Genomic DNA, 15,048 nt, shown 5'->3' with positions numbered 1-15,048 from the left:
TGTGGGGCCTGAACTCTGGGCCTGGGCGCTGTCCCTCAGCTCTTCAGCTCAAGGCTAGCACTCTACCACTTGAGCCACAGCGCCACTTCTGGCCTGTTTTTTTTTTTTTTTTGCTTATGTGGTGCTGAGGTATCGAACCCAGGGCCTCAGGCATGCAAGACAAGCGCTCTACCACTGAGCCACCTTCCCAGCCCCTGGTCCTGAGGTTTTAAGAACCTATTTTGACACAACTTATTTTGGCACAATCCTATCATCCCAATTCTTAGGAGGCTGAAAAAGGAGGATCTCAAGTTTGAAGTTAGCCTGGAGTTTACACAGTCAGATCTTTAAAAAAAAGCTGGAAACGGAGCTGTGGCTTGGTAGAATACAAGCCTTGAGCAAAAGCAGGGACAGTGCCCAAGCCCTGAGTTCAAGCCCCAGGACTGGCACCAGAAAAAAAGAAAAAAACAAAATCAAGATGAATGGGTCACACCTGTAATCCTAGCTACTTGGGAGGTGGATATCAGGAGGCTAAGGGTTTGAGACCAACCTGGACAAAAAGTTACCAAAATTCTCTCGACTAATAAAAAAAAGTTAGGCATGGCGATGCATATGCCACCATCCCAGCTCCATAGAAAGCTTAAGTAGGAGGATTGTGGCCCAGTCCAGTCCTGTCCTAGAAGTAACTAAGGCAAAAGATCTGGGGTATTGCTTAAGAGGTATAGCATCTGCCTACTAAGTGGACAGTGCTGAGTTCAAACCCCCATGACACCAAAACCTGCGAACAAAGGGTGTGGCTCAAGAAGTAAGAGTATTTGCGTGGCAAGCTCAAAGCTGAGTTCAATCCCAGTACTGCAAAAATACCTAAAACTTTCAACTTAAAAAAAAAATGCTAGGCATCGGTGGCTCACCCTTGTAATTCTAGCTACTCAGGAGGCTGAGATCTGAGGATGGCGGTTCAAAGCCAGCCCAGGCAGGAAAGTCCATGAGACTCTTAGCTCCAATAAACCACTCAGAACACTGGAAATGGCACTGTGACTCAAGTGGTAGAGCACTAGCCTTGAGCTGAAGAGTTGAGGGACAGCACCCAGGCCGAGTTCATGCCCCATGACCGACCAAAAAAAAAAAAAAGCTGGGGACAGTGGTTCCCACTTATAATCCTAGCTACTTAGGAGGATAAAATCTGAAGATCTCAGTTCAAAGGAAGCCTAGACAGAAAAGTCTGCAAAGCTCTTATCTCCATATTCTAATCAGAAAAATGCTGGACTGGAGGCACACAGCTCAACTGGCAGAGCATAGGCCATGATGCAAGAAAACTAAGTGAGTCTGAGACCCTAAGTTCAAGCTCTGGTACTGGAACACACACACACAAAAACCAAACCAAAACAATAACAAGAAACAAAACCACTTTTGGAAATAGATCCTTCTGAGACTTTAAACACATGTGTACCTCCAAACCTGCATACTATTTTAAAGGGAAGGCAGACAGCTTTCAAACTATGGACTCAATTAAGAAGAATGTTCTACTTAAAGCCTTGAGCAGTCTCTAGCACTAAAACCAAAACAGAAATTAAAACAAAATAAGAGGGCTGGGAAGGTGGCTTAGTGGTAGAATGCTTGCCTAACATGCATGAAGCCCTGGGGTCAATTCCTCAGCACAATACAAACAGAAATAGCCATAAGTGGCGCTGTGGCTCACTCAAGCGGTAGAGTGCTAGCATTGAGCAAAAGAAGCTCAGGGACAGTACCTAGGCCCTGAGTTCAAGCCCTAGGACTGGCAAAAATAAATAAAATAGAATTCCACTCATTTCACAAGTAGAAGAACGGAGACTGCCAAGTAAAGTAACTCCCTTAAATTCACAGCCAAGACCCCAGAACTCTGGCTCCTGACTTCCAAGGATTTTCCCAAGCCTGATATACTGAGCTTGCTCTGTCCAGGGCCCCAGGCTGCACCCTCACCTCCCTCCCTGACCAGGCCCTGAATCCCTCTGACCTTGGTCTGCTTCTTCTCTGTGGCATAGACAATGGAGGTGCAGCACACCTCGGCGATTTTGCGGCCCTGCCCGTAGAAAGACCAGCAGCAGATCTCGTCCCCCAGGACATCTTTGAGGAACAGCAGCCGCCCGTGGAAGCGCAGGGCCAGTTTGTCAAACAGCTCGATGTTCTTAAGTAGGTTGTCATCTGAAGTGCTGAAGACCAGGGAGCCAGCAGGCCTCAGTGTGATGGATTTCCTACTACACTCCCCCCAAAGGGGCCCAGATTCCTGGCACTCTGGTCCTGCTCAGTAGAAAGCTTCCAGCTAAGCAAATCCAACCACAGCAGCTCTCCATGCAAGCTCTCAGCCAGGCTGTCTCATCTAGCATCCCAGCCATGGCACTTTATGTGTTAGTACTAGGGCTCCAACTCAGGGCATGAGCATCAAGCTCTTGCTTAAGCTGTGTGTGCGTGCATGCGCGTGCACACACACACACACATAGGGCTTAAACTCCAGGCCTTGGCACTGTTCCTGAGCTCTTTTGCTCAAGGCTAATACTCTACCACTTGAGCCACAGCTCCATTTCTAGCTTTTTTAGTTGTTAACTTGAAATAAGACTCTCATGACTTTCCTGCCCAAGCTGGCTTGAAACCACAATCCTCAGATCTCAGCCTCCTGAGTAGCTACGATTACAGATGTGAGCTACCAATGCCTGGCTTTTACTTAGCTTTTATGCTGAAGGCTGGTGGTCTACCACGTAAGCCACACCTTCACTTTCAGCCTTTTGCTGGTTAACTGAAGATAAAAGTCTTAGATTAGAGCTGGGAATGTGGTTTAGTGGTAAAGTGCTTGCCTAGCATACATAAAGCCCTGGCTTCGAGTCCTCAGTACCACATAAATGGAAAAAGCCAGAAGTGGTGCTGTGACTCAAGTGGTAAAGTGCTAGCATTAAGCAAAAGAAGCTCAGCGACAGTGCTCAGGCACTGAGTTCAAGCCCCCCAGGACTGGCAAAAAAAAAAAAAAGTCTTAGTGGGATTCTCAGACTTCAGCCTCCTGAGTAGCTGGGATTATAGGCATGAACCACTGATGCCTGCTATCTGCTACTTCTTAATAGAGTGACACTAAGCAAGTTACTTCCCTCTCCAAGATTCAATCTCTTCTATAGCTAGAGCCTAACACATACCTCATACTACTGTAAGAGTTGGGTAAATCAACAGAGACAGAGAGCAATACTATTGGAAAATAAGTGCCTAGTCCACGCCAGCCATTATCATTTAGTCCTTGCCTACATCCTGCTTGCTGATGACAAACTGAAGCAAAGGGGAGAATACTTGCTCAGGTACTTGGGGGGCAAGAGGTAGAGCTGGAATGTGTACTTGGGACCCTCCACGTGACCCTCCCCTTGGGGCAGCAGCAGGGCTATACTCAACCTTGGGATTTCTGGGGCACATGCACGTATATACCCCCTCCCCCCTCCCCCATGCCAGTTACCTGGTGTAGGAGTACTTGTTGTTACTACGGTTGTGCAGCAGCTTCACCACAGGCTGTTGGGGGAGAAGGAGAGGACCTAGTGAGGCTGGAAGAAGTCCTCAGCCTCCATCTCCATTCAGCCTCCACCCTCCAGGGCCAGGGGCCTCACCTTGGAGGTACTGGCCAGGAGCTGCTGCTCCTCCCGGGGAGATGTCACCGTGGGGATGAGGCACAGCGGGGATAGGTTCTCCCTCTTTTGCTGGGGAAGAAGTGGAAGACAGTTAACAGCACAACCAGAGGTCATTCACATCCCCCTTAAAAGTCTTCCAAAGCTGCCCACCACGCCCGGGGCTCTGCAAGAATCCACCTTTACTGAGGTCTTCAATCTCAGCCTTAACACTCTCCCCAGATGGCTGGCTTCAGACCCCACCTTCCTGTTCCTTCATACATGCAGCTTATTCTCACCCTGGCCCAAATTTCAAAATCTATTATTTGGTAAATTCATTCTTTCTTTCCTTCCTTTCTTTCTTTCTTCCTTCCTTTTTCTTTTTTTTTTGCCAGTCCTGGAGCTTGAACTCACAGTCTGGGCAATGTCCCTGAGTTTCTTTTGCTCAAGGCTAGTGCTCTACCACTTGAACCACAGTGCCATTTCTGGCCTTTTCTGTTTATGTGGTACTGAGGAATCGAACCCAGGGCTTCATGCATGCTAGGCAAGCTCTTTACCACTAAGCCACATTCCTAGCCCCCAATTTATAAAGTTAAGACCAAAGAGGAAACATTGACTCTACCAAATATTAAAATACACTACAAAGCCATAGAATGGCAACAGCATACTTCTGGTGCAGAAGCAAATAAAAACCCAAAAGAAAGCCAGGAGCCAGTGGCTCACACCTGGAATCTTAGCTACTCAAGAGGCTGAGATCTGAGGATCACAGTTCAATGACAGCAGGGGCAGGGAAGTCCATCAGACTCTTATCTCCAATTACCAGAAAAAAAAAAACAGAAGTGGCACTGTGGCTCAAAATGATAAATTGCTAGCCTTGAGTGAAAAAGCTCAGGGACAGTGCCCAGGCCCTTAGTTCAAGCCCCCTAACCAACAAAAACAAACAAAAATCACAACAGAGAGCACAGACACAGGGTGTGTGTGTGTGTGTGTATGTGTGTGTGTGTGTGCATGCATGCATATGAGAACTGCTATTTTACAAAAGACCACAAATGAGTGAAAGTGAAGTATGGAGTGGGTATTATCTATTGCTATATAATAAATGGCCTCAAGTTCGGTAGCTAAAATTAACAAAAATAGTTCCAATTTCAGTGTCATGGCTTAGGAATTCAGGAGAGGCCTAGCCAAGTCTGGCACAGGGTCTCATGTGGGGGTGCTGAGCAGGTGCTATAGGCATCTGAAGGTATAATTACCTCTAGAGGATCCATTTCTGGAAAGCTTACACATATGGCTGGTAAATTCCTACCTGCTCTTGGCACGAGGCATCTAATCCTGCCCTTTGGGCTTTTCTATAGGGTTGCTTTGAGTGTCCTTTTGATATGGCCAACTCCCTTCCCTACATAAACAACCCAAGAGAGAGCAAGATGGAAACCTCATTGTCTTTTATGACATAGTTTCATCTGTTCTTGTTTTTTTTTTTTTTTGTGGGTCATGGGACTTGTGGGCCATGGGCCTGGGCACTGTCCCTCAGCTCTTCAGCTCAAGGCTAGCGCTTGAGCCACAGCGCCACTTCTGGTTTTCCGAGTGGTTTATTGGAGATAAATCTCATGACCTTTCCTGCCCAGGCTGGCTTTGAACCTCGATCCTCAGATCTCAACCTCCTGAGTAGCTAGGATTACAGGCGTGAGCCACCATGCCTGGCTTCATGTGTTCTCTTTAATGTACAAGGAGATGACACAGGGAACGAATACTTGGGAGACAAAAATCTTGGAAGCTGCCTTGGAGATTAGCCCAACAGTCTACCCATTTTCTAGCCTCCATTAATTCATATGCAAAAACCATCTCCTCTCAAGATTCCCCAGCTTCATTCTCTTTATAGAAGCAGCTCCAAGTACAGAATGCTGTCCCTAAACCACAGCAGCTCCCCAACTACTGCTCCTGAAGGGCATTTGCCTTTAAGCAGAAGACCAGTGAGAAAAGACTCCACACATGCAATGTGCCATGGTGGGCAGGCAAGATAACCACTAGGGGTGCTCTTGTGCAAAGTGGGTGGGGGAGGGATAAGAGATCAATGAAGTTATTAGACCAAACATTGGGAACTCTGAAGCCTACTCCTGATCAGGAATGTTTCTGCACAGCATCTATACCTGTAAGAGATGGTCTCAGCAATAAGTTCCTCAAGCCACTCTTAGTCCAGACTAAGAGGTGTGGCTCAAGTGGTAGAGTGCCCGCTTAGCAACAGCACAAGGCCAAGTTCAAACTCAAGTACCACCATGGCCAAAAAAAATAGAGGAGGTGAGGGAAGGAGGGAAGGAGAGAGGGAGGAAGGGAGGGAGAAAGGGAGGGAGGGAGGGAGGAAGTCTGAGTGCCCAAAGTCTTCCTCTCCTTTTATTCTAGGCCCTGTCCCTTTAAGTCCAAGCTCATAGAGCTGGTAGTGCTTCTGCCAACAAAATCATCTATATTTATTATTTTCTAAGTCTTAGGAATTGCTTCGTAAGAGAAAAGCTACAACCGCAAATGTCTTCAAGATCAACATCTCTACTTTGGGCTTGTGCTCATGCTTTCTTCTTTGTCATTTTTTGTTGGTCATGGTGCTTGGACCCTGTCCCTGAGTTCTTTTTTGCTCAAGGCTAATACACTACTACTTTGACCACAGCGCCATTTCCAGTTTTCTGGTGGTCAACTGGAGATAAGAATCTCATGGACTTTCTTGCCTGGGCTGGCTTGAACCACAATTCTCAGATCTCAGCCTCCTGAGTAGCTAGGATTAGAGGTATGGGCCTCTGACATCTGGTGACTATACATTTCTTAGAGGTGCTCTTAGTTGAGAAAGAGTGGTGACATATACTGAGGATGTAAAAGGAGCTCAGAGTACTCCTTTAAGTTTGATGACCTTTCAACAGGGAGGCAGCAGGGAAGGATGAGACACCATGATATTGGGTTCAAAACCAACCTGAGTTACATAGCAAGATCCTGCCTCAAAAAATCATCCTGCCAAGCTGGTAGCTCATGCCTGTAACACTAGCTACTAAGGAGTCTGAGATCTGAGGATCCTGGTGTGAAGCCAGCCCAGGCAGAAAAGTCCATGAGTCTGTTATCTCCAATAAACTACTTAGCTAGCCTTGAGCAAAAGAAGCTCAGGCATAGCACCCAGGCCCTCAGTTCAAGCCCCAGACTTTTTCCCACCCCCAGCTCAGGCAGAAAAGTCCCTGAGACTCTTTGCTAGGCACTGTCCTTGAGCTCTTCAGCTCAAGGCTAGCGCCCTACCATTTGAGCCACAGCACCACTTCCGGCTTCTTCTGCTTATGTGGTACTGAGGAATTGAATCCTCATGCATGCAAGCCAAGCACTCTGCCACTGAGCCACCTGCCCAGCCCCATATGCACTTTTTAATCTTTGCTTTTAAGCCATCTGTTATCTGAAAAGGCTTGAGAATTTTCAAATCCAACCATTTCTGGCTTTTTGTTCAATTCTTTCTTCTTTAGCTTCCCTCTCCTCTTCAGGTAGCTTGAACTTCAACATTCCTGGAAATCTTCTTAGCTAGATCACCCAGTTTATCTGCCACATTTTTAACTTTCTCCATCACTGGAGGTAACAATGGTAATAGGCTTTCTGCTACTATATAAGGAGGATTCCTTTCCATCAGTTTCCAGTAACACTGTCCTATCATTTTTTCAGTCTTCCCTGCTACCTCCCTGTTGAAAGGTCAAACTTAAAGGAGTACTCTGAGCTCCTTTTACTAATATTCTCTTCAAAGTCCTTCCAGCTTCCCAGTTCTAAAATTATTTTCACATTTTAGTAGTTTGTTGGGGTTGTTGTTTTCCAGAAATCTCCTTACCCTAGAACTCACAATCTGTCATTTCTTGCTGAGTAAAAATCATTTCAAGTTTAGGAACTTAAAACAATAATAAACATATATTATTCCACACATTCATTTTCCTTCTTTTCTTTCTCTTCCTTCCTTCCTTTCTTTCCTTCTCTCTCTCTCTCTCTCCCTCTCTCCCTTTCTCTCTCTCTCTTTCTTTCTTTCTTCAGTTGTGGTACATGAACTCGGGGCCTGGGTGCTGTCCCTGAGCTCTTTTGCTCAAAGCTAGTGCTCTACCACTTTGAACCACACACAGCTCCACTTCTGGTTTTCTGGTGGTTAATTGGAGATTAAAAGTCTTAAGGACTTTTCTGCCTGGGGTGGCTTTGAAACTTGATTCTCAAGGTCTCAACTTCCTGAGTAGGATTATAGGCGTGAGCCACCAGTTCCTGGCTCCCACCCATTTTCTGAAAGTCAGGAATTTAAAAGGTCTTATCTAGGTGGCCCCAGCCCAAAATCTATCACAAAGTTTCAGTCTAGATGCTAGGCAGGGTTAATACCTGAAAACTGGACTGAGCCTAGAGGATCTACTTTTGTGATAATAACTAATAATGCTGGTTATTATTATTCAGGAGACTGAGATCTGAGGATCTCTGTTCAAAGCCAGACAGGGCAGGAAAGTCTGTGAGACTCTAATCTACAAGTAACTACCAGAAAACCAGAAGTGGTGCTGTTGCTCAAAATGGTGGAGCACTAGCCTTGAGTGAAAAAACTCAGGGACTAAGGACCCAGGTCCTGAGTTCCAGTCCCATGACAAAAAAAAAAAAAGTTGCTTACAAAATAGTACATATAATACTATGACTATTTGAGAAATAGACATGTTTGTGTGGATGCACATAAATACACTGAAAGACCTGGAAAAAAATGGTGCTTTACTTTTTTGGTTATCTGTGTTTCCTTAATTTCTACAACTGATAACTATTGCTTTAAAGTATTAAGTAATCACTGGGGATTTATATTCTATGCCAGACATGAGACAGAAGAAACAATTCTGGCAATATCTAAAACTGAATACAAATTGTTTTTTTTTGGGGGGGGGGTCTGGTCGTGGGGTCTGAACTCTGTCCCTCAGCTCTTCAGCTCAAGGCTAGCACTCTACCTCTTGAGCCATAGCACCACTTCCGGCTTTTTTTTCTGCTTATGTGGTGCTGAGGAATCGAACCCAGGGCCTCAAGTATGCAAGGCAAGTGCTCTACCACTGAGCCACCTTTCCAGCCCTACAAATTGTTATCTAGAGCAGATAACTAAGTTCTTCATCTGAATCTCAAAGCCCAGGAAATAATTTCAAATTATTAGGCTTTTTTTTCCAGACTGTTTTGCTTAGTATCCTAGGATAATTTCAAAGTTTTTTCTTTTTTTCCTGTCCTGGGGTGTGAATTCAAGACCTGGTTGCTGTCCTTTTTGCTCAAGGTTGGCACTTAAGCAACAGCTCCAGTTCTGACTTTTTTATAGTTAAGTAGAGATAAGAGTCTGATGGACTTCCTGGCCTTGCCTAGCCGGCTAAGCTTTAAGCCTTAATCTTCAGATCTCAGCCTTCTGAATAGCTAGGATCACAGGTGTGAACCATAGGTACTTTGCTCAAACTCTTGATCCTCCTGCCTTAGCCTCCCCAATGTTGCATTATAGATGTGTGCCACCACATCTAGCAAGTTAAGTAATTTCTAAACTCTCTCAGGCATGGTATGATAATAGAATCATACTAGTAGCTATAGAGAAAAGTTATTATGTAAAGCACATGCTTTGAAGTATATATTAATACATAGTCTTAAGTAATAGGGCTTAATTTTCCCTGGAGACTAAACTATGCAAGAATCTCCTGTCAAGCAACAAGAAAAAGGAAGCAGTACAAAATGTGGTAAAGAATATACAGAATTACCAGGTGCATGATGCACACCTGTAATCCTAACACTAAGCTAAGGCTGGAGGATCAGGAGTTCAAGGCCAGTTTGAGCTACATAATGAGACTGTATCCAAAAATATGTTTACACATGAGAAGATGTCCAGCCAGCAGCCATTGGCTCACATCTGTAATCTTAGCTACTCAGGAGGTTAAAATCTGAGGACTGAGGTTCAAAGCCAGCCTGAGCAGAAAAGTCCCCATGAAACCCTTATCTCCAGGGGCTGGGAAGGTGGCTCAGTGGTAGAGGGCTTGCTTTGCATGCATGAGGCCCTGGGTTCGATTCCTCAGCACTACATAAGCAGAAAAAAAAAGCCGGAAGTGGCACTGTGGCTCAAGTGGTACAGTGCTGGCCTTGAGCTGAAGAGCTGAGGGACAGCGCCCAGGCCCAGAGTTCAGGCCCCACGACCAGACCAACAAAACAAAAAAGGGCTGGGAAGGTGGCTCAGTGGTAGAGCGCTTGCCTTGCATGCTCGAGGCCCTGGGTTCAATTCCTCAGCACCACATAAGCAAAAAGAAAAAAGCCAGAAGTGGCGCTGTGGCTCAAGTGGTAGAGCACTAGCCTTGAGCTGAAGAGCTTAGGGACAGCGCTCAAGCCCAGAGTTCAGGCCCCATGACCGGACCCAAAAAAAACAAAAAAACAAAAAAAAGAAACCCTTATCTCCAATTAACCACTCAAAAACTGAAGTGGAGCTGTGGCTCAAAGTAGTAGAGTGCTAGCCTTGAGCAAAAGAGCTCAGCTCAATCTGATGGGTTCACAATGATGAACCCATCTGATTGCCAAAATTAGAAAAATATGTCATTGAGTGTATGTATACATGGGATCTTTTATGCACTGCTGATCATGGGTATGAAGTACTATAAACATTTGGGAGCACAATCTGATGCATATGTCCTGTATAACTTAGCAATTCTCTCAGTATAAGCATGTGAAACTCTGACATAGGACCACAAGGGGACATGTACTAGAATTCTCACAGTGGCACTGTTTGTGGGCGCAGAAAGTAAGAGGCAAACTAAGTCTTTAACTTCAGAGGAATGTATAAATAAAATCCTGTGAGCAAGCACTATAGATTCCTGCGCAGCAGTTAGAAGCAAAGAACTAGATGTACATACAGCAGCATGAAGAGATCTTGAAAGAAGTGCTGAATGATCAACAGAAAATGGCCCACAGCTCTGTGCCATTTGTGGAAATATAAAATGCATACACATACGACACAGTGCTTAAGTTTTTCAAAGGTATACACACAATGCAAGCATATCCAAGGTCCCCTAAGGAAAAGAGAAGTAGGCAAGGAATTGAGAATGAAAGGAAAATAATCAAAGACAAAGGGACACTTGCATAAACCTAGTTGTACTGTGAGGAGCACACTGAGCTGTAGAAAGAATCTGTGGGAAACCTGTGAAGGAGGTACGGAACACGAAAGAAAAGCACCAGACCTGGAGTCCAATAACTGGGGTTGAGTCTGAGCTCTGTCACTACTAGCTCATTTGACCTTCCTTGAATGCATCATCCAACTTCTCTCATGGTTTTTTTTTTTTTTTTATGTCAACCTAGGGTGTAAGATGTATATACAAGCAGATAGAAAAATCACTCCTGACACACAAGTATGTAGTAACATTAGCTTAACTTAAAATTAGAGCTGGGATGTACTTCCAAGATCTGGTTCAATGTATGTCAAACTCCAAGTGGTAACTCATTAGTGAGTCATGAAGTAAGTGTAGTGGAAGTCAAACAGTATTAAAGAGGAAGGAAGAAGGGGAGGTGGATTTCTGTTGTATCATAAAGGAAGATATTTTAACATTGTAAAAACTGAACAGATAGGCTGGGTGGCTCAGTGGTAGAGTGCTTGCCTTGCATGCATGAGGCCCTGGGTTTGATTCCTCAGCACCACATAAACAGAAAAGGCCTGAAAGTGGAGCTATGGCTCAAGTGGTAGAGTGCTAGCCTTGAGCTGAAGAGCTGAGGGACAGCACCCAGGCCCAGAGTTCAGGCTCCATGACCAACCAAAAAAAAAAAAAACTGAACAGAATAAAAGGGCTTATGTAAAAATCATTACATTGTACTAACTTTTGGCTTTTTCTCTCTTGGAACTTAAGAACAGAACCAGAGGGTAGGAAGAGACTGGCTCAAGGTTGTTCATTCCCACAATAGCAAGGTCACCTAGAATCCCTGAGGCTGACTCTTTACCAAGCCTTGCTCCTCAGAATTCTAAGGGACCTAAAGAAATGGAGCCAAACAGACAGGCCTCTGGTACCCCCCAACCCTACTTTACAGAGAGCATCTGCAAGGTTCCATTTGAGGTGAGAATTTCATTGCTTACAGAAGGAGGGGAGGGGAGAGGTCAGTTACTAGTGGTCCACACCTGTAATCCTAGCTACTCAAGAGGGTAAGACTTGAAGGATCATGGTTTGAAGCCAGCCCCGGCAGAAGAGTCCAAGAGACTCTACCTCCAAAATAACCAGCAAAAAGATGGCAAGAGTCAAGACTCAAGTTGAGCAAGTATGAGGCCTCAAGTTCAAATTGTAATAGGCAGGAAGAAAAAAAAAAATTCCCTAGGGGACAGAGAAACCCAAGAGACTGTTACTGCTGCCTCCCAGGGCAGAACCAGATCATGGAGGTTATTATATTCCAATTTAAACTTACATTTTTCCCCTAGTGGCATAGGAAGCTATTTAGGACTTCTAAGCAAAGAAGAGACTAGACAAGGGCTGTGTTTAAGGATAATTGCTCAGCTGTGTAACAGCTGGGTTGCCTGGGCAGGAACAGAAAGAAGCAGAGCAACTAATTAATCATCACAATAATCCTGACACCAGGTGGAAAGGGGACTCTGCCTGAGGCAGGAAGAATGCAGAAGCCAGTACCCCAAATTCTTGGGAGTTGTGCCAGTCAGAGCCAGGCTTTCTTAGCCAAATCCTGTACTTCTTTTTTTTTTTTTTTTTTTGGTCAGTCATGGGGCTTGCACTCTGGGCCTGGGCGCTGTTCCTCAGCTCTTCAGCTCAAGGCTAGCACTCTACCACTTGAGCCACAATGCTCAAGCTTTTTCTGCTTATGGGGTGCTGAGGAATTGAACCCGGGGCCTCATGCATGCAAGGCAAGCATTCTACCACTGAGCCACCTTCCCAGCTCCTGTACTTCCTTTTTCTTATCCTAATGCTCACTGCTGGGGAGCCCTCCAGCCCATGGGCACAAGGATACAGGAAGTGGGGGAGGACCCTCACCTGTAGTGCCAACTGGCAGTCCTCAATCAGGCCTTGGACCAGGTAGTAACGGGCTTCCCCTAGCAGCTCCCCCAGTTCTCTGGTACTCTCTGGCAGTGGCACAGACCCATCCCGCAGGTAGTTGAGGATTGTACCAAAGTGGCGGCCGCTCCGGTCAATCAGTACCCAACCTGGTGGGGTGGGGAGAGAAAGGAGAAAAGATGGCTCTGGGGTAGGAAAAGGCTAGAGTTAACTAAATTTCTATTTAAATAATCAAACAACAACAACAAAACACACCAAAAATAGAATTCCAAAGTCACAAGAAAACCTGGATACCGATGTATCTGCCATCTGGGTGCCAGTGGCTCTTACCTATAAATCCTAGCTATTCAGGAGTCTGATTTCAGAGGATAAAGGTTTGAGGCTAGCCTAAGCAGAAAAATTCTTGAGACAAATTCTGTTACCTTCTATTAACCAGAAAAAAGCCAGCTCTTTGAGCAAGCTTAAGGCCTTTGAGTTCAAGTCCTACTGTGGGTGGGGGCACGTGCATGCACGCGCACACACAAGCGCACGCGCGCACACACACGGGCACACATATACACACATACACACACACACAAACCTTCTGCATATCTATAAAATCTCTTTCAAATCTCTCCAGTGAGTTCTCCCAAAATTGTCCTGGGTCAAAAGGCCCTTTCCATGAGGAATTTCTTTCGGACTTACCTTATTAATAAACCTCTAATCTCTGGTATTAGTTCTGACCATGTTTTTTGTCGACTCCACCCTCTATTAGCTAGAAAGTTATAAGGTAATAAGGTAACAAGTTGACATTATTCACAGAACTTACTGAAATTTTGTAGTTTGCTTGCTTATTGGTCATTCCTACTCCAAAAAGGAAACTTGAAAACTTGATTCTTGTCAGATTCCTTTACCAAAGTGTCCCCAGTACCAATACTTTACAAATACTTATAGAAATAAATTATGTGACCACCTCAATTTTTTTTTTTTGTCAGTTGTGGGGCCTGAACTCTGGGCCTGGGCGCTGTCCCTCAGCTCTTCAGCTCAAGGCTAGCACTCTACCACTTGAGCCACAGGACCTCAGGCATGCAGGGCAAGTGCTCTGCCACTGAGCCACCTTCCCAGCCCCACCTTCAATATATATATTTTTTTTTTGGGGGGGGGGTTCGGTCGTGGCTCAAGGCTAGCACTCTACCACTTGAGCCACAGCGCCACTTCCAGCTTTTTTCTTTTGCTTATGTGGTGCTGAGGAATCGAACCCAGGGCCTCAGGCATGTAAGGCAAGCACTCTACCACTGAGCCACCTTCCCAGACCCCCCCTTCAATATTTTTTTGCCTGTACTGGGGCTTGAACTCAAGGGCCTGGGCTGTCCCTTACCTTTTTCACTCAAGGTTAGTGCTCAACCGTTTGAGCCACTGCTCCACTTTTGGCTTTTTGCTGGTTAACTGGAGATAAGAGTCATGTGGACTTTCCTGCCTGAGCTGGTTTGAACTCTGATCCTCAGATCTCTGCCTCCTGAGCTGCTAGGATTACAGCCACCGGCACCCAGCAACCTTCAATATGTGTAAACCTAATTCCACTTTCCAACTGTTTTTTTTTGGGGGGGAGGGGGTCCGATCATGGGGCCTGAACTCTGGGCCTGGGTGCTGTCCCTCAGCTGTTCAGCTCAAGGCTAGCGCTCTACCACTTGAGCCACAGGACCTCAGGCATGCAGGGCAAGTGCTCTGCCACTGAGCCACCTTCCCAGCCCACTTTCCAACTGTTTTATTTTTGCACTTTCACAATCCTTGTTAACCTGGGTGGGAGTAGGTTCCCTAGGGGAATTCAAGCAGTAGTAAGGTCCCAGCTCTCCAGGCTGCTAGTGGTCCTGAGGCTGAGAGGGGTAACAGCCGGACAGTGGGAAAGAAGCTGATGGGTTGGTTCCCAAGTCTTTTGAGCTGAGAGTGAACAGTGGAAGGACAGGTAATGAGGATTAATGAAATGTTACTGGTGAATCACTTAGGGGTTCTATAAAATGTTGGTGAGGCTGGGGAACAGGGGGCTGGGAAAGCAGGGAGAAGACAGAGAGAGGATGGGCTGGAGGGAGAAGGGGGATCCACTGGGGACAGCAGTTGAGTCTAGCACAGGGTATGAAGAGCTCAGCTGTGACGGGCCCGGGACAAGTGGAGTTGGGGGGGGGGGGGAGGACGGGAAGGGATGGGTAGGGGAAACAAAGGAGGAGGCTATAATGCTTGATAAGAAATGTACTCATTATCTTACCCATGTAATTGTAACCCCTCTGTACAGTGTTTTCACAATAAAAAATTTAAAAAAAGAATCTTTTGTAGGGCTGGTTTGGTGGAGATATATTGTTTCAATTTTTCTTTGCTATGGAAGGTTTTTATTTGGCCTTAAATAGGGATACAGGTGGACCCATTGCAACAATGAGATGTACAAGTCATTATGTGAAAAACGAATTTTACAACTTTGGCGGGGG

The 15,048-nt window shown here is 45.6% G+C and overlaps 1 protein-coding gene across 1 annotated transcript in view; it reads right to left on the bottom strand.

Moving 5' to 3' along the window:
• Positions 1-15,048, bottom strand: part of Kctd13 (potassium channel tetramerization domain containing 13) — an 18,207-nt gene that overhangs the window by 2,670 nt on the left and 489 nt on the right. Inside the window, exons 2-5 of the mRNA XM_013011431.1 lie at positions 12,572-12,741; positions 3,594-3,683; positions 3,446-3,498; positions 1,973-2,168 (exon numbers count right to left, since the gene is read on the bottom strand). Of these exons, the coding sequence (XP_012866885.1) occupies positions 1,973-2,168; positions 3,446-3,498; positions 3,594-3,683; positions 12,572-12,741 (509 nt within the window). The remainder of the gene's footprint in view (positions 1-1,972; positions 2,169-3,445; positions 3,499-3,593; positions 3,684-12,571; positions 12,742-15,048) is intronic.

The sequence above is a fragment of the Dipodomys ordii genome, unplaced genomic scaffold (genome assembly GCF_000151885.1).
Source record: "Dipodomys ordii isolate 6190 unplaced genomic scaffold, Dord_2.0 Scaffold14, whole genome shotgun sequence".
NCBI lineage: Eukaryota > Metazoa > Chordata > Mammalia > Rodentia > Heteromyidae > Dipodomys > Dipodomys ordii.
The sequence above is the reverse complement of the archived record's forward strand: the minus strand, read 5'-3'. Positions and strand labels throughout refer to the sequence as shown.